The sequence below is a fragment of the Carassius auratus genome, chromosome 1, assembly GCF_003368295.1.
Source record: "Carassius auratus strain Wakin chromosome 1, ASM336829v1, whole genome shotgun sequence".
Classification (NCBI taxonomy): domain Eukaryota; kingdom Metazoa; phylum Chordata; class Actinopteri; order Cypriniformes; family Cyprinidae; genus Carassius; species Carassius auratus.
The window spans coordinates 4538199-4559896 of record NC_039243.1 but is presented as its reverse complement, the minus strand read 5'-3'; the positions used below and the strand labels follow the sequence as shown (position 1 = coordinate 4559896).

General features: G+C 41.6%; 2 protein-coding genes and 1 long non-coding RNA gene across 5 annotated transcripts in view; 1 reads left to right on the top strand and 2 right to left on the bottom strand.

The window, feature by feature from the left end:
• The window catches only part of LOC113039050 (zinc finger protein 501-like), an 847435-nt gene that overhangs the window by 537588 nt on the left and 288149 nt on the right, over positions 1-21698 (bottom strand). The window lies entirely within an intron of this gene.
• The window catches only part of LOC113121251 (integrin alpha-M), a 38574-nt gene continuing 26270 nt past the window's right edge, over positions 9395-21698 (bottom strand). The window contains exons 24-31 of the mRNA XM_026291607.1: positions 19352-19430; positions 19086-19190; positions 18971-19006; positions 18555-18665; positions 11698-11799; positions 10357-10377; positions 10077-10187; positions 9395-9971 (exon numbers count right to left, since the gene is read on the bottom strand). Of these exons, the coding sequence (XP_026147392.1) occupies positions 9822-9971; positions 10077-10187; positions 10357-10377; positions 11698-11799; positions 18555-18665; positions 18971-19006; positions 19086-19190; positions 19352-19430 (715 nt within the window). The 3' untranslated portion in view covers positions 9395-9821. The remainder of the gene's footprint in view (positions 9972-10076; positions 10188-10356; positions 10378-11697; positions 11800-18554; positions 18666-18970; positions 19007-19085; positions 19191-19351; positions 19431-21698) is intronic.
• On the top strand, positions 11806-15390 carry LOC113042497 (uncharacterized). 2 transcript variants are annotated; one of them, XR_003275591.1, is made up of 3 exons: positions 11806-12432; positions 12509-12751; positions 15200-15390. It is a non-coding gene; the product is annotated as an uncharacterized LOC113042497 (long non-coding RNA). The 2 variants fall into 2 exon arrangements; XR_003275586.1 differs by having other exon boundaries at positions 11806-12470.

Genomic DNA, 21698 nt, shown 5'->3' with positions numbered 1-21698 from the left:
ACGGTTGAAAAATTCACTATGAAGGTGACTTTGAGATTAAAGAAAAATACAGATAAAGATAAAAAAGTATATCCAGCTATATACAGGCCTTAAAAGAGCAAATCCACAAACTTATAGAAAATAACAAAAACAATCCAAGGTTGTTATTTAGCACAGCGGCTAGATTAACAAATAACCAGACGCCACCTGATTCAAATATTCCATCAACGTTTAAAAGTAATGACTTTATGACTTCACTGATAAAATAGGTAACATAAGAAATACAATAGTGAATGTAGATTCTACAGCGTCTAACACTTCCAACGTTTCATCCAACAAACCCAAAGATAAACTGCAATGCTTTACAACCATAGGACAGGAAGAGCTAAATAAACTTATCACTGTATCTAAACCAACAACATGTTTATTAGATCCTGTACCCACTAAATTACTGAAAGAGCTGTTACCTGTAGCCGAAGAACCGCTTCTCAATATCATTAACTCGTCGTTATCTTTAGGTCACGTCCCAAAACCATTCAAGCTGGCGGTTATCAAGCCTCTTATTATTATCGTGGGAAGTCATGGCCTAATGGTTAGAGGGTTGGACTCCCAATCGAAGGGTTGTGGGTTCTAGTCTCGGGCCGGCAGGAATTGTGGGTGGGGGGAGTGAATGAACAGCTCTCTCTCCACCTTCAGTACCATGACTTAGGTGCCCTTGAGCAAGGCATCGAACCCCCAACTGCTCCCCGGGCGCTGCAGCATAAATGGCTGCCCACTGCTCCGGGTGTGTGCTCACAGTGTTCACTGCTCTGTGTGTGTGCATTTCGGATGGGTTAAATGCAGAGCACAAATTCTGAGTATGGGTCACCATACTTGGCTGAATGTCACTTCACTTCACTTCACTTCACATTAAGAAACCAAAACTAGATCCTAGTGTACTGGCAAATTATAGGCCCATTTCAAATCTTCCAATTATGTCAAACATTTTAGAAAAAGTTGTGTCTGCTCAATTGAGCACCTTCCTGCATAAAAATATCTGTATGAAGAATTATCATTTTTCAGGTCCCACCAAACTGCACTTGTTAAAATTACAAATGACCTGCTCCTTGCGTCAGATCAAGGCTGCATCTCATTTCTAGTCTTACTTGATCTTAGTGCTGCGTTCAACACCATAGATCATGACATACTCATAGATCGATTACAAAACTATACAGGTATTCAAGGGCAGGCCCTAAGATGGTTTAGATCCTACCTGTCCGATCGCTACCATTTTGTTTATTTAAACGGGGAGCCATCTCATTTATCACCAGTAAAATATGGAGTGCCACAAGGATCTATCCTAGGTCCTCTGCTATTTTCAATATACATGTTGCCCCTTGACAATATTATTAGAAAATACAGGATTAGTTCCCACTGCTGCATATGCTGATGATACTCAACTATCCCCAGGTCTCACGGGAAGTTGTAGCCTAGTGGTTAGAGAGTTTGACTCCTAACCCTAGGGTTGTGGGTTCGAGTTGAAGGCCAGCAATACTGCGACTGAGGTTTCCTTGAACAAGGCACTGAACCCCTAACTGCTCCCTGGATGCCGCAGCAAAAATGATGCCCACTGCTCCAGGTGAGTGCTAACTGGTGTACGAACATCTCCTCAACATTGTCAACAATCTCAAATTGGAGAGTGCGCTGCTCGGCCAGGTTAAGCAGCCATGGCCAGTGTGGCCAAGAAAATGAGAAGATGCACTTTTAATAGCGAATGGACCGCATCATACTCTTGGTTAAGACCTGTAGATGGTGAAGCAGAGAGAGCTTTTTTTTCTGTGGGACATGGAGGAGAATATGACGTGAAGCAACATGGTGCATGTGAGTACCTCAGAAAAAAAGTATATCATCAAGAAACATTTAACTCAGTGCAATCGTTTTCCAATAAACCAAATGACCCACAGGCTGACAAAGTTCCTATCATGCCGTGCATCACACACATTCATATCGCTTGACTGCAGTAACAAGTTAGTCCCAGTCATTTTTCCAGATTCTGAAATAGCTAAGAAAAAAGCTGTAGAAACTTTGGGTGATATTTTGAGTCAGGTAGTGTCTCAATCTTTTAGTAGGTGGGTTTAAAAAGAAATATAGCCAATATATTACAGAAAGCTTGAAATGTCTACTTTTAAACAAAAATATTCAAACCAAAATAAATAGGCTATTTTTAACTTTTTAAGGGTAAGTTGTGGCATAGTGGTTAGAGCGTTTGACTCCTAACCCTAGGATTATGGGTTCGAATCTTGGGCTGGCAATACCACGAGTTAGGTGCCCTTGAGCAAAGACACCAAACCCCTAACTGCATCATAAATGATGAACAGTGTGTGTGTTCACAGCTGTGTGTGCTCACAGCTGTGTGTGTTCACAGCTGTGTGCGTGCACTTTGGATGGGTTAAACGCAGAGCACGAATTCTGAGTATGGGTCATCATACTTGGCTGAATGTCACTTCACTCACTTAATTATAGACCGATCTTGAATCTCCCTTTTCTGTCCAAAATACTTGAAAAGGTAGTATACTTACAATTATATTCCTTCTTAGAGAAAAATGGTATCTGTGAGGATTTCCAGTCAGGATTAAGACCGTATCATAGTACTGAGTCTGCTCTCCTACAAACGTTCTTTTGCATAGACTAGGCATGGTTTAAATCATACTTATATGACCGCCATCAGTTAAAAGCAGTGATCATATCGATCACAAGTGCAGTATGGAGTACCTCAAGGCTCAGTACTAGGGCCGCTACTCTTCATGCTTTATATGTTACCCTTGGGAGATAACATGGTGTTAGCTTTCACTGTTATACTTATAATACTTAGCTCTATATTTCTTTGTGGACGGGCGAAACATGCCCAATTTGAAAAAGGGAATGCATAGTCGACATAAAAAAACTGGATGACGAGTAATTTCTTACAGCTAAATTCAGAAAAAAGAGAGGTGTTAATTATAGGGCCTAAAAACTCTGCTTGTAATAACCTAGAACACTGTCTAAGACTTGATGGTTGCTCTGTCAATTCTTCGTCATCAGTTAGGAACCTAGGTGTGCTATTTGATCGCAATATTTCCTTAGAAAGCCACGTTTCTAGCATTTGTAAAACTGCATTTTTCCATCTCAAAAATATATCTAAATTACGGCCTATGCTCTCAATGTCAAATGCAGAAATGTGAATCCATGCATTTATGACCTCACGGTTAGATTATTGTAATGCTTTATTGGGTGGTTGTTCTGCACGCTTAGTAAACAAACTACAGCTAGTCCACAATGCAGCAGCAAGAGTTCTTACTAGAACCAGGAAGTATGACCATATTAGCAATTTGATAATACCTAGAATATCAAAATCAACTGAGGGCGGCAGATCCTTTTCCTATTTGGCGCCTAAACTCTGGAATAACCTACCTAACATTGTTCGGAAGGCAGACACACTCTTGCAGTTTAAATCTACATTAAAGACCCATCTCTTTAACCTGGCTTACACATAACATACTAATATACTTCTAATATCCAAATCCATAACAAGATTTTTAGGCTGCATTAATTAGGTAAACCGGAACCGGAAACACTTCCCATAACACCCGATGTACTTGCTACATCATTAGAAGAATGGCATCTACGCTAATATTAGTCTGTTTCTCTCTTGTTCCGAGGTCACCGTAGCCACCAGATCCAGTCTGTGTCCAGATCAGAGGGTCACTGCAGTCACCCGGATCCAGTACGTATCCAGACCAGATGGTGGATCAGCACCTAGAAAGGACCTCTACATCCCTGAAAGACAGCAGAGACCAGGACAACTAGAGCCCCAGATACAGATCCCCTGTAAAGACCTTGTCTCAGAGGAGCACCAGGACAAGACCACAGGAAACAGATGATTCTTCTGCACAATCTGACTTTGCTGCAGTCTGGAATTGAACTACTGGTTTCGTCTGGTCAGAGGAGAACTGGCCCCCCAACTGAGCCTGGTTTCTCCCAAGGTTTTTTTCTCCATTCTGTCACCGATGGAGTTTCGGTTCCTTGCCGCTGTCGCCTCTGGCTTGTTTAGTTGGGGTCACTTCATCTACAGCGATATCGTTGACTTGATTGCAAATAAATGCACAGACACTATTTCAACTGAACAGAGATGACATCACTGAATTCAATGATGAACTGCCTTTTACTATCATTTTGCATTATTGAGACACTGTTTTCCTAATGAATGTTGTTCAGTTGCTTTGACGCAATGTATTTTGTTTAAAGCGCAATATAAATAAAGGTGACTTGACGGCACTGATGTTCATTGGCATAAATATTTATTTTCTGAGAGAGGAACTAAAGATTTTGAGTAAGTTACAGGCTTTTGCAGGTTATCCATTTTGCGGTGTTGTTTGTACGAATTGTTTTGAAAAAATGCACATACAGTATTGTTCAAAATAGCAGTACAATGTGACTAACCAGAATAATCAAGGTTTTTAGTATATTTTTTATTGCTACGTGGCAAACAAGTTACCAGTAGGTTCAGTAGATTCTCAGAAAACAAATGAGACCCAGCATTCATGATATGCACGCTCTTAAGGCTGTGCAATTGGGCAATTAGTTGAAAGGGGTGTGTTCAAAAAAATAGCAGTGTCTACCTTTGACTGTACAAACTCAAAACTATTTTGTACAAACATTTTTTTTTTCTGGGATTTAGCAATCGTGTGAATCACTAAACTAATATTTAGTTGTATGACCACAGTTTTTTAAAACTGCTTGACATCTGTGTGGCATGGAGTCAACCAACTTGTGGCACCTCTCAGCTGTTATTCCACTCCATGATTCTTTAACAACATTCCACAATTCATTCACATTTCTTGGTTTTGCTTCAGAAACAGCATTTTTGATATCACCCCACAAGTTCTCAATTGGATTAAGGTCTGGAGATTGGGCTGGCCACTCCATAACATTAATTTTGTTGGTTTGGAACCAAGACTTTGCCCGTTTACTAGTGTGTTTTGGGTCATTGTCTTGTTGAAACAACCATTTCAAGGGCATGTCCTCTTCAGCATAGGGCAACATGACCTCTTCAAGTATTTTAACATATGCAAACTGATCCATGATCCCTGGTATGCGATAAATAGGCCCAACACCATAGTAGGAGAAACATGCCCATATCATGATGCTTGCACCTCCATGCTTCACTGTCTTCACTGTGTACTGTGGCTTGAATTCAGAGTTTGGGGGTCGTCTCACAAACTGCCTGTGGCCCTTGGACCCAAAAAGAACAATTTTACTCTCATCAGTCCACAAAATGTTCCTCCATTTCTCTTTAGGCCAGTTGATGTGTTCTTTGGCAAATTGTAACCTCTTCTGCACATGCCTTTTTTTTAACAGAGGGACTTTGTGGGGGATTCTTGAAAATAGATTAGCTTCACACAGACGTCTTCTAACTGTCACAGTACTTACAGGTAACTCCAGACTGTCTTTGATCATCCTGGAGGTGATCATTGGCTGAGCCTTTGCCATTCTGGTTATTCTTCTATCCATTTTGATGGTTGTCTTCCGTTTTCTTCCACGTCTCTCTGGTTTTGCTCTCCATTTTAAGGCATTGGAGATCATTTTAGCTGAACAGCCTATCATTTTTTGCACCTCTTTATAGGTTTTCCCCTCTCTAATCAACTTTTTAATCAAAGTACGCTGTTCTTCTGACCCATTTTCCTCAGCTTTCAAATGCATGTTCAACAAGTGTTGGCTTCATCCTTAAATAGGGGCCACCTGATTCACACCTGTTTCTTCACAAAATTGATGACCTCAGTGATTGAATGCCACACTGCTATTTTTTTGAACACACCCCTTTCAACTAATTCAACTAACTGCCCAATTGCACAGCCTTAAGAGCGTGCATATCATGAATGCTGGGTCTCATTTGTTTTCTGAGAATCTACTGAACCTACTGGTAACTTGTTTGCCACGTAGCAATAAAAAAATATAAGAAAAACCTTTATTATTCTGGTTAGTCACATTGTACTGCTATTATTTTGAACAATACTGTACTACTTTGGAAATATTAAGGATGATTTGAGAAATGCACCAAAGTGACGGAGAAAAACTGTAAAGCAAGGACCACAATGGAAATACATGTAAATTACTGAAACTTTATTGTGTGATCCTTGACAAGAAGCTTGTAAAAGTGAATTGCTTCTGTTTGTCTCAGATAAACTCAACTCAATGAAAAGTACTAGAAGAGATGAGTTCAGAGACCAAACAACTGAATAAACATAAAACGCATTGGAATACTGTCAGTTACTTTACAGAAATAAGTCAATTCATTCAGCATCTCCTGCCAAACTAAATTACAGTATTGGTAGTATCCGTTTTTTTTATAGCAGTTTCGTAGTCCTCTGACAGAACACTTCTCTGTCAGAGGGTGTATAACATGTGCTGCAGTATTTACTGTACATTGAATAATTAAATTTCTCTCATCTGAATTATTGTAATGATATTGTGTGTGTACAGTCGTGGCCAAAAGTTTTGAGAATTACAAGCACTTCATACGTTTCAAAGGCTTTTATCGACAAGTACATGACATTTATGCAAAGAGTCAGTATTTGCAGTGTTGGCCCTCCTTTATCGGGACCTCTGCAATTCAACTGGGCATGCGCTCAATCAACTTCTGGGCCAAATCCTGACTGATAGCAACCCATTCTTTCATAATCACTTCTTGGAGTTTGTCAGAATTAGTGGGTTTTTGTTTGTCCACCTGCCTCTTGAGGATTGACCACAAGTTCTCAATGGGATTAAGATCTGGGGAGTTTCCAGGCCATGGACCCAAAATTTCAACATTCTGGTCCCCGAGCCACTTAGTTTTCACTTTTGCCTTATTGCACGGTGCTCCATCGTGCTGGAAAATGCATTGTTCTTCACCAAACTGTTGTTGGATTGTTGGAAGAAGTTGCTGTTTGAGGGTGTTTTGGTACCATTATTTATTCATGGCTGTGTTTTTGGGCAGAATTGTGAGTGAGCCCACTCCCTTGGATGAGAGGCAACCCCACACATGAATGGAGTCAGGATGCTTTAAGCCGGGCATACAATGTGCGATTTCTGTGTGATTTCGGCAAGGTACCAACTCACACTGTACTGGTAGATCGCATGCGATGTAAAGCCAAAGCTCACGATTTTTGTGCGCTCACTGTACGGTCCGAGGTGCGATTTGACTGCTCACACTATACGTGAGGAATCAATCAATCAATCAATCACCTTTATTTATATAGTGCTTTAAACAAAATACATTGCGTCAAAGCACTGAACAACATTGGAAAACAGTGTATCAATAATGCAAAATGATAGTTAAAGGCAGTTCATCATTGAATTCAGTGATGTCATCTCTGTTCAGTTGAAATAGTGTCTGTTTTTATTTGCAATCAAGTCAATGATATCGCTGTAGACGTATCAACCGAATCAACACGTAGGATCCCTCAGAACCCGGATGTTTGTAGCCGTTTCAGAATAAACATGCTTTCCCGGGATAAACGCACTGCTTTGGTGATATGCGCAAAGCACAATTATGTGTGCTGAAACGTCCCAAAAAAAAAAGAAAAAAAAAAAGGCGTCGGCGTATCTAGACGCGCAGGTGGCTGGGAAGACGTGGCCAATATGGTCAATCCATTTTGCAACGCGAACTGGAGGGAAGCAGGCGTTTTTTTCCCTCTTTATTTTTCTTTGCCATAACTCCACAAGTTATCCCTCCATCACTTCAGTCCACACTACACGCCGTGTCAGGTGTCACCATGGTTTCGTTTATGGTTTCACGCACGCGCAGTGAGGGAAACGTGGAAAATTGGTTCATAGCCCTGCTTCAATAGTGCGATACCTCACAAGAGGCAACCAAAATTTCTGACATATCAGAAATCCATCCGACCAACCGATTGCTGGTTGGGAGAGGCTTATCGCCTCTTGTTTCTTCTAGTACACTGCACGAACACTGCACGATAAACGACGCACGAAAATGCTGAAATTTGGCCCGACCCGAAAAAGAGTCGCACGAGTCAGAATTCGGCTCAAAATCGGATGAAAATCGCAGTGTATGTCCGGCCTTACTGTTGGCATGACACAGGACTGATGGTGGCGCTCACCTTTTCTTCTCCGGACAAGCCTTTTTCCAGATGCCCCAAACAATCAGAAAGGGGCTTCATCGGAGAATTTGACTTCGCCCCAGTCCTCAGCAGTCCATTCACTATACTTTCTGCAGAAGATCAATCTGTCCCTGATGTTTTTTTTGGAGAGAAGTGGCTTCTGTGCTGCCCTTCTTGACACCAGGCCATCTTCCAAAGTCTTGGCCTCACTGTGCGTGCAGATGCGCTCACACCTGCCCGCTGCCATTCCTGAGCAAGCTCCGATCCCGCAGCTGAATCCTCTTTAGGAGACGATCCTGGCGCTTGCTGGACTTTCTTGGACGCCCTGAAGCCTTCTTTATAAGAATTGAACCTCTTTCCTTGAAGTTCTTGATGATCCTATAAATTGTTGATTTAGGTGCAATCTTAGTAGCCACAATATTCTTGCCTGTGAAGCCATTTTTATGCAACGCAATGATGGCTGCATGTGTTTCTTTGCAGGTCACCATGGTTAACAATGGAAGAACAATGATTTCAAGCATCACCCTCCTTTTAACATGTCAAGTCTGCCATTCTAACCCAATCAGCCTGACATAATGATCTCCAGCCGTGTGCTCGTCAACATCCTCACCCGAGTTAACAAGACGATTACTGAAATGATCTCAGCAGGTCCTTTAAATGACAGCAATGAAATGCAGTGGAAAGGTTTTTTTGGGATTAAGTTAATTTTCATGGCAAAGAAGGACTATGCAATTCATAACATTCTGGAGTATATGCAAATTGCTATTATAAAAACTTAAGCAGCGACTTTTCCAATTTCCAATATTTATGTAATTCTCAAAACTTTTGGCCACGACTGTATTGTGGGAGTAGTTTTGAAACCCTGTAGATGAGCATGTAGTGCTTCGTTTTTCATTAGGAACAAATGACCTTTGACCACATCCCCTTCATTTTTATATCCCCCTCCACTTCCTCTTTGTCTCCCACTACCAGAACTCATTTTCCCAAACTCACAATCAGCTGTGCTCCTGTTCATATCATCCAGAGACTCGGAGCGGTGTCATCAGTCCTGCTGCCGAATGGTCACACATGGATAACTGTGTGCTGTTTGAGTTCATTTTTTGACGCTTGAGTTAATTATATTGTGTGTTTGTGTTTTCTGAATGTGTACATGGTTAGACCTTTGCAAAGATGATGCCGTTCTTGTGTAGAGGTTTGCAGAAAAAAGATTTGTGTGTGCAAACAGGTGAAATGTGTTAAAAGTTTTGAGAAATGTGTCTTTGTTTTGAGAACTGTATGAATGGTTTGAAAATAACTCAGTATCTCATTCAGTTAACTCATTTATTAATATTGATTGGTTATTCATGTCTCTTCTTCAAATGACTAGAAATATTCAGTGTAAAAGTTACTTCCAGAACAATTTCTTTGAGATTAAGAAAATAGCTCAAGAAGAAAAAAAGATCTAATCTACTTATAAAATCAATAAAAACTATAATAACTCAATATTCTATTTTATTTTTATAGAAAAAAGGCCCAAATAGCAGAATAAATCTGGGTTATTATAAATAAACTACAATTTAAGTCTAGAGAAAAGACTAGACACTGGACAAGCTACACATGTTGCATCTCTCTGAACTAAACATACTGCACTTAAATCATATCTTCATACCACTAGACTATTAAAAGACCATTTTAAGCTTCTTCAAAACAAACATCTTTTGTTGTGTTGATTCTTCAGTCTTTGGAGGGTCAGGACTGGAGCTCTTTCTCTGTGATGTTGCTCTCGCTGACTCGGTTTTCTTTAGCATTCACGTTCATGAGAGGAGAGTCTTCAACCACAGTTACACTTTCACCCTCTGGAAAAAACTCGTCAGGGCGATTTCGATTAAAAAACCCACACTACACACACACACACACACACACACACACACACACAGAGATTAGAGAAGAATTTGAGAGGTGAATGATGAGAACAACTCTTAAGGTGACTTGATTGGACCTTACCTTCAGCAGAAGGATCAATATGATAATGAGGAAGAGGAACCCGCCCACTGCACCGGTGCCAACAATCAGCAATCGACTGGGAGGAACGACAAACTCCACCTTCACTGTAGTCTAGAGGAAAATCATCACAACCACTGGCACTAGTAAGGTTTTTATATTTTAAATACATAAACACATAAAATACATATGGTATATTTAAATGTTAAGTATAAAAAAATAAAAACATTTTCATGGTTTAATGGTTCAAATTTACACTGAAAATGAATGATATGGTTGGTACCTGAGATCTGTGGGGATTGAACTGCAGAGAGAAAAAGCAATAGATTCTAGTTAAATATATGTGATAAAACACTCTGCTTCTCTAACACTGTGAGATGAGCTGGTGAGCTGCAGGTCTGTGCTGTGAGTTCAGACTGACACTGATGATACACACTCACACACACACACACACACACACACACAGCTGCTCGTCTGTAGAGGGCAGCACAAGCACATCAACAATTATATGTAGCTGCAAAGATCATCTTTCCCAATTCATTAAGTTATAGAAGATGATTCACCGGCGCCTGATTATTTTTAAAGGATCTGAAAGTGTGAAATGGAACGCAGATTATGTGAGTGACCTCCAGGTGAAAATAAGGGACAGAATAAAATTTAAATAAAATATATTAAGCGTGTTAAAAAGGTTCTCAGAAAGAACCACATTTGTTTTGTTAAACCTATGCACAATTATTCTAAAAATAAAATTTGTCATACAAAAGATGTCATGCAAGTGTCAGCCTGAGTACATTTGACCACTATAGATTGTGACTGCATAAGTGGTGTAGTAACTTGGGAGTAGCTTCGAGTATACTGTGAAATTACATACAATATTGCATACAATTTTAAAGTATAACAACAGAACATCTATGAAAATTCAATCAACAAAGCATTTTAAATAATGACAGTTCCTTTAACATTTTAGTTCAAAATATTAAATATGTAGCCTGTGAATTCATTAAAATTAATATTTGTTTCAATTAAAGATAACTTGTGAGTGTGTGTGCTGCTTTTGGTGCTTCAATTTCTTATAATATTAATAATTAAATGAGGTCCAGGTTTAGGAATATGCTAAACGTTTTTTTTTTATGTAATTTTCTCTATTTAACAACATTAACAACATTAACTTACAATAGTGAAAGACATCTTCCCTCAGGTAGATTGCATTTGTCTTGTCTAGCTGGATGTTGTGCTTATGATCAATAATCAGTTTCTTTGCATGCACCCAAACTGATTGGGTGAAATAAAAACACAAATGGTGAAGGGGATTGCCTTTAGCATGACTGACTAGGCAATAAATGATTCTGCAAGGTCTTAAAGCCTTCCTGAGTGACTACATTCACAATTCAAACAATGATTTGTGCAAAATGAATGGTTAATTTGATATTATGGTGGTCGAATACAGCGAATACAGAAAAAAACGGCGTTCCGTATAGCTTTCATACAGAACGCTTATCTGATGCCTTAAATACAGAACAATTCTGTACTATTCAGAACAGTTGGCAATGCTACCTGTAGATCTCAGATTTGTGTTAACATGAAACAGCAATGAATTATTGGTTCATACCTGATGTGAACTCACCTTTAGTTCGGTTGATGTCTGGTTATAGCGGCTTGTGTTGTAGTTGAGCTCAGCGCTGATGTTGAACACATGATCCCTTCTGAACTCATAGAAGGAGTATTTCTACAGCAGAAGAAAAGTTTCTAAGTTAATAATACATTTCATGTTAAACTTGATTTAGCAGTGCTGTAGTTCAGGTGTTTTTGATTGTGTGGTGCTGTAGTTCAGGTGTTTGTGATTGTGTGGTGCTGTAGTTCAGGTGTGTGTTTCGGGTGTTTATGATTGTGTGGGGCTGTAGGTCAGGTGTGTGTTTCAGGTGTTTGTGATTGCGCGGGGCAGTAGGTCAGGTGTGTGTTTCAAGTGTTTGTGTGGTGCTGTAGTTCAGGTGTGTGTTTCGGGTGTTTGTGGTTGTGCGGGGCTGTAGTTCAGGCATTTGTGATTGTGCGATGCTGTAGTTCAGGTGTTTATGATTGTGCTGTAGTTCAGGTGTGTGTTTCAGGTGTTTGTGATTGTGTGGGGCTGTAGGTCAGGTGTGTGTTTCAGGTGTTTGTGCGGTGCTGTAGTTCAGGTGTGTGTTTCGGGTGTTTGTGATTGTGCGGGGCTGTAGTTCAGGCGTTTGTGATTGTGCGATGCTGTAGTTCAGGTGTGTGTTTCAGGTGTTTGTGCAGTGCTGTAGTCCAGGTGTGTGTTTCGGGTGTTTGTGGTTGTGCGGGGCTGTAGTTCAGGCGTTTGTGATTGTGCAATGCTGTAGTTCAGGTGTGTGTTTCAGGTGTTTGTGCAGTGCTGTAGTTCAGGTGTGTGTTTCAGGTGTTTGTGCAGTGCTGTAGTTCAGGTGTGTGTTTCGGGTGTTTGTGGTTGTGCGGGGCTGTAGTTCAGGTGTGTGTTTCAGGTATTTTTGATTGTGCGGTGCTGTAGTTCAGGTGTTTGTGGTTGTGCGGGGCTGTAGTTCAGGTGTTTGTGATTGCTCGGGATTGTGCAGTGCTGTAGTTCAGGTGTGTGTTTTGGGTGTTTGTGATTGTGTGGTGCTGTAGTTCAGGTGTGTGTTTCAGGTGTTTGTGATTGTGCTGTAGTTCAGGTGTGTGCTTCAGGTGTTTGTGATTGTGTGGGGCTGTAGGTCAGGTGTGTGTTTCAGGTGTTTGTGCGGTGCTGTAGTTCAGGTGTGTGTTTCAGGTGTTTGTGGTTGTGCGGGGCTATAGTTCAGGTGTTTGTGATTGCTCGGGATTGTGCAGTGCTGTAGTTCAGGTGTGTGTTTTGGGTGTTTGTGATTGTGTGGTGCTGTAGTTCAGGTGTGTGTTTCAGGTGTTTGTGATTGTGCTGTAGTTCAGGTATGTGTTTCAGGTGTTTGTGATTGTGTGGGGCTGTAGGTCAGGTGTGTGTTTCAGGTGTTTGTGCGGTGCTGTAGTTCAGGCGTTTGTGATTGTGCGATGCTGTAGTTCAGGTGTGTGTTTCAGGTGTTTCTGATTGTGCTGTAGTTCAGGAGTGTGTTTCAGGTGTTTGTGATTGTGCTGTAGTTCAGGTGTGTGTTTCAGGTGTTTGTGCGGTGCTGTAGTTCAGGTGTTTGTTTCGGGTGTTTGTAGTTGTGCGTGGCTGTAGTTCAGGTGTGTGTTTCAGGTGTTTTTGATTGTGCGGTGCTGTAGTAGAGGTGTTTGTGATTGTGCAGGGCTGTAGTTCAGGTGTGTTTTTCAGGTGTTTGTGATTGTGCAGGGCTGTAGGTCAGGTGTGTGTTTCAGGTGTTTGTGCGGTTCTGTAGTTCAGTTGTGTGTTTTGGGTGTTTGTGCGGGGCTGTAGTTCAGGTGTGTGTTTCAGGTGTTTGTGGTTGTGGGGGGCTGTAAGTCAGGTGTGTGTTTCAGGTGTTTGCGTGGTGCTGTAGTTCAGGTGTGTGTTTCAGGTGTTTGTGATTGTGTGGCGCTGTAGTTCAGGTTTTTTGTGATTGTCCAATGCTGTAGTTCAGGTGTGTGTTTCAGGTGTTTGTGATTGTGCGGGGCTGTAGGTCAGGTGTGTGTTTCAGGTGTTTGTCCGGTGCTGTAGTTCAGGTGTGTGTTTCAGGTGTTTGTGATTATGCGTTGCTGTAGTTCAGGTGTGTGTTTCAGGTGTTTGTGCGATGCTGTAGTTCAGGTGTGTGTTTCAGGTGTTTGTGCAGGGTTGTAGTTCAGGTGTTTGTGATTGTGCGGGGCTGTAGTTCAGGTGCTTGTGATTGTGCAGTGCTGTAGTTCAGGTGTGTGTTTTAGGTGTTTGTGATTTTGCGGTGCTGTAGTTCAGGTGTGTGTTTCAGGTGTTTGTGGGGCGCTGTAGTTCAGGTGTGTGTTTCAGGTGTTTGTGGGGCGCTGTAGTTCAGGTGTGTGTTTCAGGTGTTTGTGGTGCGCTGTAGTTCAGGTGTGTGTTTCAGGTGTTTGTGATTGTGCAGTGCTGTAGTTCAGGTGTGTGTTTCAGGTGTTTTTGATTGTCCTGTGCTGTAGTTCAGGTGTGTGTTTCAAGTGTTTGTGATTTTGCGGTGCTGTAGTTCAGGTGTGTGTTTCAGGTGTTTGTGATTGTGCAGTGCTGTAGTTCAGGTGTGTGTTTCAGGTGTTTGTGATTGTGCAGTACTGTAGTTTAGGTGCGTGTTTCAGGTGTTTGTGCGGTGCTGTAGTTCAGGTGTGTTTCGGGTGTTTGTGGTTGTGTGGGGCTGTAGTTCAGGTGTTTTGATTGTGCAGGGCTGTAGTTCAGGTGTGTGTTTCAGGTGTTTGTGATTGTGCGGTGCTGTAGTTCAGGTGTGTGTTTCAGGTGTTTATGATTGTGCTGTGCTGTAGTTCAGGTGTGTGTTTCAGGTGTTTGTGATTGTGCGGTGCTGTAGTTCAGGTGTTTGTGGTTGTGCGGGGCTGTAGTTCAGGTGTTTGTGATTGCTCGGGATTGTGCAGTGCTGTAGTTCAGGTGTGTGTTTCGGGTGTTTGTGATTGTGTGGTGCTGTAGCTTAGGTGTGTGTTTCAGGTGTTTATGATTGTGTGGTGCTGTAGTTCAGGTGTTTGTGATTTTGTGATGCTGTAGTTCAGGTGTGTGTTTCAGGTGTTTGTGATTGTGCTGTAGTTCAGGTGTGTGTTTCAGGTGTTTGTGCGGTGCTGTAGTTCAGGTGTGTGTTTCAGGTGTTTGTGGTTGTGCGGGGCTGTAGTTCAGGCGTTTGTGATTGTGCAATGCTTTAGTTCAGGTGTGTGTTTCAGGTGTTTGTGATTGTGCGGTGCTGTAGTTCAGGTGTTTGTGGTTGTGCGGGGCTGTAGTTCAGGTGTTTGTGATTGCTCGGGATTGTGCAGTGCTGTAGTTCAGGTGTGTGTTTCGGGTGTTTGTGATTGTGTGGGGCTGTAGGTCAGGTGTGTGTTTCAGGTGTTTGTGCGGTGCTATAGTTGATGCGTTTGTGATTGTGCAATGCTTTAGTTCAGGTGTGTGTTTCAGGTGTTTGGGATTGTGCAGTGCTGTAGTTCAGGTGTTTGTGGTTGTGCGGGGCTGTAGTTCAGGTGTTTGTGATTGCTCGGGATTGTGCAGTGCTGTAGTTCAGGTGTGTGTTTCAGATGTTTGTGATTGTGCTGTAGTTCAGGTGTGTGTTTCAGGTGTTTGTGATTGTGCTGTAGTTCAGGTGTGTGTTTCAGGTGTTTCTGATTGTGCTGTAGTTCAGGAGTGTGTTTCAGGTGTTTGTGATGGTGCTGTAGTTCAGGTGTGTGTTTCAGGTGTTTGTGATTGTGCTGTAGGTCAGGTGTGTGTTTCAGGTGTTGTGAGGTGCTGTAGTTCAGGTGTGTGTTTCAGATGTTTTTGATTGTGCGGTGCTGTAGTAGAGGTGTTTGTGATTGTGCAGGGCTGTAGGTCAGGTGTGTGTTTTAGGTGTTTGTGCGGTGCTGTAGTTCAGGTGTGTGTTTTGGGTGTTTGTGCGGGCTGTAGTTCAGGTGTGTGTTTCAGGTGTTTGTGGTTGTGGGGGGCTGTAGGTCAGGTGTGTGTTTCAGGTGTTTGTGATTGTGCTGTAGTTCAGGTGTGTGTTTCAGGTGTTTCTGATTGTGCTGTAGTTCAGGAGTGTGTTTCAGGTGTTTGTGATGGTGCTGTAGTTCAGGTGTGTGTTTCAGGTGTTTGTGATTGTGCTGTAGGTCAGGTGTGTGTTTCAGGTGTTGTGCGGTGCTGTAGTTCAGGTGTGTGTTTCAGATGTTTTTGATTGTGCGGTGCTGTAGTAGAGGTGTTTGTGATTGTGCAGGGCTGTAGGTCAGGTGTGTGTTTTAGGTGTTTGTGCGGTGCTGTAGTTCAGGTGTGTGTTTTGGGTGTTTGTGCGGGCTGTAGTTCAGGTGTGTGTTTCAGGTGTTTGTGGTTGTGGGGGGCTGTAGTTCAGGTGTGTGTTTCAGGTGTTTGTGATTGTGTGGGGCTGTAGTTCAGGTGTGTGTTTCAGGTGTTTGTGATTGTGCTGTAGTTCAGGTGTGTGTTTCAGGTGTTTCTGATTGTGCTGTAGTTCAGGAGTGTGTTTCAGGTGTTTGTGATGGTGCTGTAGTTCAGGTGTGTGTTTCAGGTGTTTGTGATTGTGCTGTAGGTCAGGTGTGTGTTTCAGGTGTTGTGCGGTGCTGTAGTTCAGGTGTGTGTTTCAGATGTTTTTGATTGTGCGGTGCTGTAGTAGAGGTGTTTGTGATTGTGCAGGGCTGTAGGTCAGGTGTGTGTTTTAGGTGTTTGTGCGGTGCTGTAGTTCAGGTGTGTGTTTTGGGTGTTTGTGCGGGCTGTAGTTCAGGTGTGTGTTTCAGGTGTTTGTGGTTGTGGGGGGCTGTAGGTCAGGTGTGTGTTTCAGGTGTTTGCATGGTGCTGTAGTTCAGGTGTGTGTTTCAGGTGTTTGTGATTGTGTGGCGCTGTAGTTCAGGTTTTTTGTAATTGTCCAGTGCTGTAGTTCAGGTGTGTGTTTCAGGTGTTTGTGATTGTGCGGGGCTGTAGGTCAGGTGTGTGTTTCAGGTGTTTGTGCAGGGTTGTAGTTCAGGTGTTTGTGATTGTGCAGGGCTGTAGTTCAGGTGTTTGTGATTTTGCGGTGCTGTAGTTCAGGTGTGTGTTTCAGGTGTTTATGTTTGTGGGGCGCTGTAGTTCAGGTGTGTGTTTCAGGTGTTTGTGATTGTGCAGTGCTGTAGTTCAGGTGTGTGTTTCAGGTGTTTGTGATTGTGAAGTGCTGTAGTTAAGGTGTGTGTTTCAGGTGTTTGTGATTGTGCAGTGCTGTAGTTTAGGTGCGTGTTTCAGGTGTTTGTGCGGTGCTGTAGTTCAGGTGTGTTTCGGGTGTTTGTGGGGTGCTGTAGTTCAGTTGTGTTTCGGGTGTTTGTGGTTGTGTGGGGCTGTAGTTCAGGTGTTTTTGATTGTGTAGGGATGTAGTTCAGGTGTGTGTTTCAGGTGTTTGTGCGGTGCTGTAGTTCAGGTGTGTGTTTCATGTGTTTTTGATTGTGCTGTAGTTCAGGTGTGTGTTTCAGGTGTTTGTGATTGTGCGGTGCTGTAGTTCAGGTGTGTGTTTCAGGTGTTTTTGATTGTGCTGTGCTGTATTTCAGGTGTGTGTTTCAGGTGTTTGTGATTGTGCGGGGCTGTAGTTCAGGTGTTTGTGATTGTACGGTGCTGTAGTTCAGGTGTTTGTGGTTGTGTGGGGCTGTAGTTCAGGTGTTTTTGATTGTGTAGGGATGTAGTTCAGGTGTGTGTTTCAGGTGTTTGTGCGGTGCTGTAGTTCAGGTGTGTGTTTCATGTGTTTTTGATTGTGCTGTAGTTCAGGTGTGTGTTTCAGGTGTTTGTGATTGTGCGGTGCTGTAGTTCAGGTGTGTGTTTCAGGTATTTTTGATTGTGCTGTGGTGTAGTTCAGGTGTGTGTTTCAAGTTTTTGTGATTGTGCGGTGCTGTAGTTCAGGTGTGTGTTTCAGGTGTTTTTGATTGTGCTGTGCTGTATTTCAGGTGTGTGTTTCAGGTGTTTGTGATTGTGCGGTGCTGTAGTTCAGGTGTGTGTTTCAGGTGTTTGTGATTGTGCGGGGCTGTAGTTCAGGTGTTTGTGGTTGTGTGGGGCTGTAGTTCAGGTGTTTTTGATTGTGTAGGGATGTAGTTCAGGTGTGTGTTTCAGGTGTTTGTGCGGTGCTGTAGTTCAGGTGTGTGTTTCATGTGTTTTTGATTGTGCTGTAGTTCAGGTGTGTGTTTCAGGTGTTTGTGATTGTGCGGTGCTGTAGTTCAGGTGTGTGTTTCAGGTATTTTTGATTGTGCTGTGGTGTAGTTCAGGTGTGTGTTTCAAGTTTTTGTGATTGTGCGGTGCTGTAGTTCAGGTGTGTGTTTCAGGTGTTTTTGATTGTGCTGTGCTGTATTTCAGGTGTGTGTTTCAGGTGTTTGTGATTGTGCGGTGCTGTAGTTCAGGTGTGTGTTTCAGGTGTTTGTGATTGTGCGGGGCTGTAGTTCAGGTGTTTGTGATTGTGCGGTGCTGTAGTTCATTGTCCCCTTTTAAATAAGGAGGTTCAGTCAATAAGTCAACTCAGAGTTCAAGTTTTAATTCAAAGATGGGAATCTCTGAATCACTAAATATCTTATGTAATTTACTAATATATAATTTAGAAGTATGAAGTATTTCAACATCACTTGCGCTTTTAAAATGTGGAGCAGACTGAAAGAAAACTTGATCCTGACCAGGTTAGGTTCATAGGTTCCCATGGTAACTAACTCAGATTATAAATTAGCTCTCTTTCAGAAATGGGCTTGACTTAAACCTGCTTTCTCAGGTTTGACAAACCTCCTATTCTGAAATGGGAAAACCAGAGTTTCCCTCATTTTATGGTTAACATACTCAAAGTTTCCACTTAACCTCCTTTCTGAAAAAGGCCCCTGGTGTGTGTCTCCTGTGTTTGTGATTTTGCAGTGCTGTGGTTCAGGTGTGTGTTCATCACTCACACTCTCGTATTCCTTCACGTTTTGGAAAACTGCTTCTGCTTTCAGGTTAATCCGAATATCTGTAAATTGCTCCAGTGGAAATTCATGACACACAAACCCACAGCGACCGTCCTGAAACAAAACAAAATAAAAAACCACTAAGAGCAATAAACCAGAGAAAATCAAGGGGCTGAAGTGGAGAAAGGTATGACTGCATGTGATCTGATCTTAATAGGAACATTCACCTGAAATTCATAATTCTGTCATTTATTCATCCACATGTCGTTAAATTCACATTACAAAATATATTTTATGAAATGTTTCAGTGTTTGTTGGTCAGTTGTTTTTTAATGGTATGAGAGTGAGACAAATTATGACCAAAACATAATTTCTCTGTGAATGAATACCAGTTGTAAAAGCGGTCCATAATCTCTTACCTGTGGAACTGACTGGCTGCACAGCACTGGAGAGTCCTGGAGAGAAGAAAAGAAGATGTTTACTCAACAAACACATGATGATTTGATGGTATGAGTTGATGAGCGAGTGATGAACCTCCTGCATGCTGAAAATGTGAGGTGTTAAGGTCACATGTGTAGTTTGACAGGGCAGGCTGAGTGTGACCGACACGTTCAGACCTTTAACACCCAGATTCTCCACCTGCAAACACACAAACATATACACTGATACACAGTAATCTGATCACTCTGAATCATCTAGTGTCACATCTGTACTCCAGTTCTCAGATAGATCATTGTAATGTAACATGAAATAAATGCTTTACTCGAGGGAAACTGTACATGTTTGTTTGACTCCCTGACCTTGTAGGTGATGTTGAGAGATTTTGGCCCTCTGTCCTCCAGAGAGAAGTTCAGATACGTCACAGAGTCTTCAGCCACTCTGACAAACAGTAACGTTTTGTTTAGTCATAGTTGTATTATTGATTTACATATGTATGTACACTATGTGTGTGTGTGTATATAAATTACTGCCTTTGATCATATTGCTTGGCGGGAAAGTAGCATATCCTATAGAAAAGCATTAAAAACTGCTAGATCTGATTACTTTTCTTCTCTTTTAGAAGAAAACAAACATAACCCCAGGTATTTATTCAATACAGTGGCTAAATTAACGAAAAATAAAGCCTCAACAAGTGTTGACATTTCCCAACACCACAACAGTAATGACTTTATGAACTACTTTACTTCTAAAATCAATACTATTAGAGATAAAATTTCAACCATTCAGCCGTCAGCTACCGTATCATATCAGACAGTGCACTATAGACCCCCTGAGAAACAGTTCCACTCATTCTCTACTATAGGAGAGGAAGAATTGTATAAACTTGTTAAATCATCTAAACTTACAACATGTATGTTAGACCCTTTACCATCTAAGCTCTTAAAAGAGGTGCTTCCAGAAGTCATAGGTCCTCTTCTGACTATTATTAATTCCTCATTGTCATTAGGATATGTCCCCAAAACCTTCAAACTGGCTGTTATTAAGCCTCTCATAAAAAAGCCACAACTTGACCCCAGAGAACTTGTTAATTATAGACCAATCTCGAATCTCCCTTTTCTGTCCAAGATACTAGAAAAGGTGGTATCCTCACAATTATATTCCTTCTTAGAGAATAATGGTATATGTGAGGATTTCCAGTCAGGATTTAGACCGTATCATAGTACTGAAACTGCTCTCCTTAGAGTTACAAATGATCTGCTCTTATCATCTGATCGTGGGTGTATCTCTCTATTAGTTTTATTGGATCTTAGTGCTGCGTTTGACACAATTGACCACAACATTCTTTTGCATAGACTTGAACACTTTGTTGGCATCAGTGGAAGTGCATTAGCATGGTTTAAATCGTACTTATATGACCGCCATCAGTTCGTTGCAGTGAATGAAGATGTATCACATCGATCACAAGTGCAGTATGGAGTACCTCAAGGCTCAGTACTAGGGCCGCTACTCTTCACGCTTTATATGTTACCCTTGGGAGATATCATCAGGAAACATGGTGTTAGCTTTCACTGTTATGCTGATGATATGCAGCTCTATATTTCCTCGCAGCCTGGTGAAACACACCAATTTGAAAAACTAATGGAATGCATAGTCGATATAAAAAATAGGATGACGAGTAATTTCTTACTGCTAAATTCAGAAAAAACAGAGGTGTTAATCATAGGGCCTAAAAACTCTGCTTGTAATAACCTAGAACACAGTCTAAGACTTGATGGTTGCTCTGTCAATTCTTCGTCATCAGTTAGGAACCTAGGTGTGCTACTTGATCGCAATCTTTCCTTAGAAAGCCACGTTTCTAGCATTTGTAAAACTGCATTTTTCCATCTCAAAAATATATCTAAATTACGGCCTATGCTCTCATTGTCAAATGCAGAAATGTTAATCCATGCATTTATGACTTCAAGGTTAGATTATTGTAATGCTTTATTGGGTGGTTGTTCTGCACGCTTAGTAAACAAACTACAGCTAGTCCAAAATGCAGCAGCAAGAGTTCTTACTAGAACCAGGAAGTATGACCATATTAGCCCGGTCCTGTCCACACTGCACTGGCTCCCTATCAAACATCGTATAGATTTTAAAATATTGCTTATTACTTATAAAGCCCTGAATGGTTTAGCACCTCAGTATTTGAATGAGCTCCTTTTACATTATACTCCTCTACGTCCGCTACGTTCTCAAAACTCAAAACGCAATTTGATAATACCTAGAATATCAAAATCAACTGCGGGCGGCAGATCCTTTTCCTATTTGGCGCCTAAACTCTGGAATAACCTACCTAACATTGTTCGGGAGGCAGACACACTCTTGCAGTTTAAATCTAGATTAAAGACCCATCTCTTTAACCTGGCATACACATAACATACTAATATGCTTTTAATATCCAAATCCGTTAAAGGATTTTTAGGCTGCATTAATTAGGTAAACCGGAACCGGAAACACTTCACATAACACTGTACTTTCTACATCATTAGAAGAATGGCATCTACGCTAATATTTGTCTGTTTCTCTCTTGTTCTGAGGTCACCGTGGCCACGAGATCCAGTCTGTGTCCAGATCAGAGGGTCACTGCAGTCACCCGGATCCAGTACGTATCCAGACCAGATGGTGGATCAGCACCTAGAAAGGACCTCTACATCCCTGAAAGAC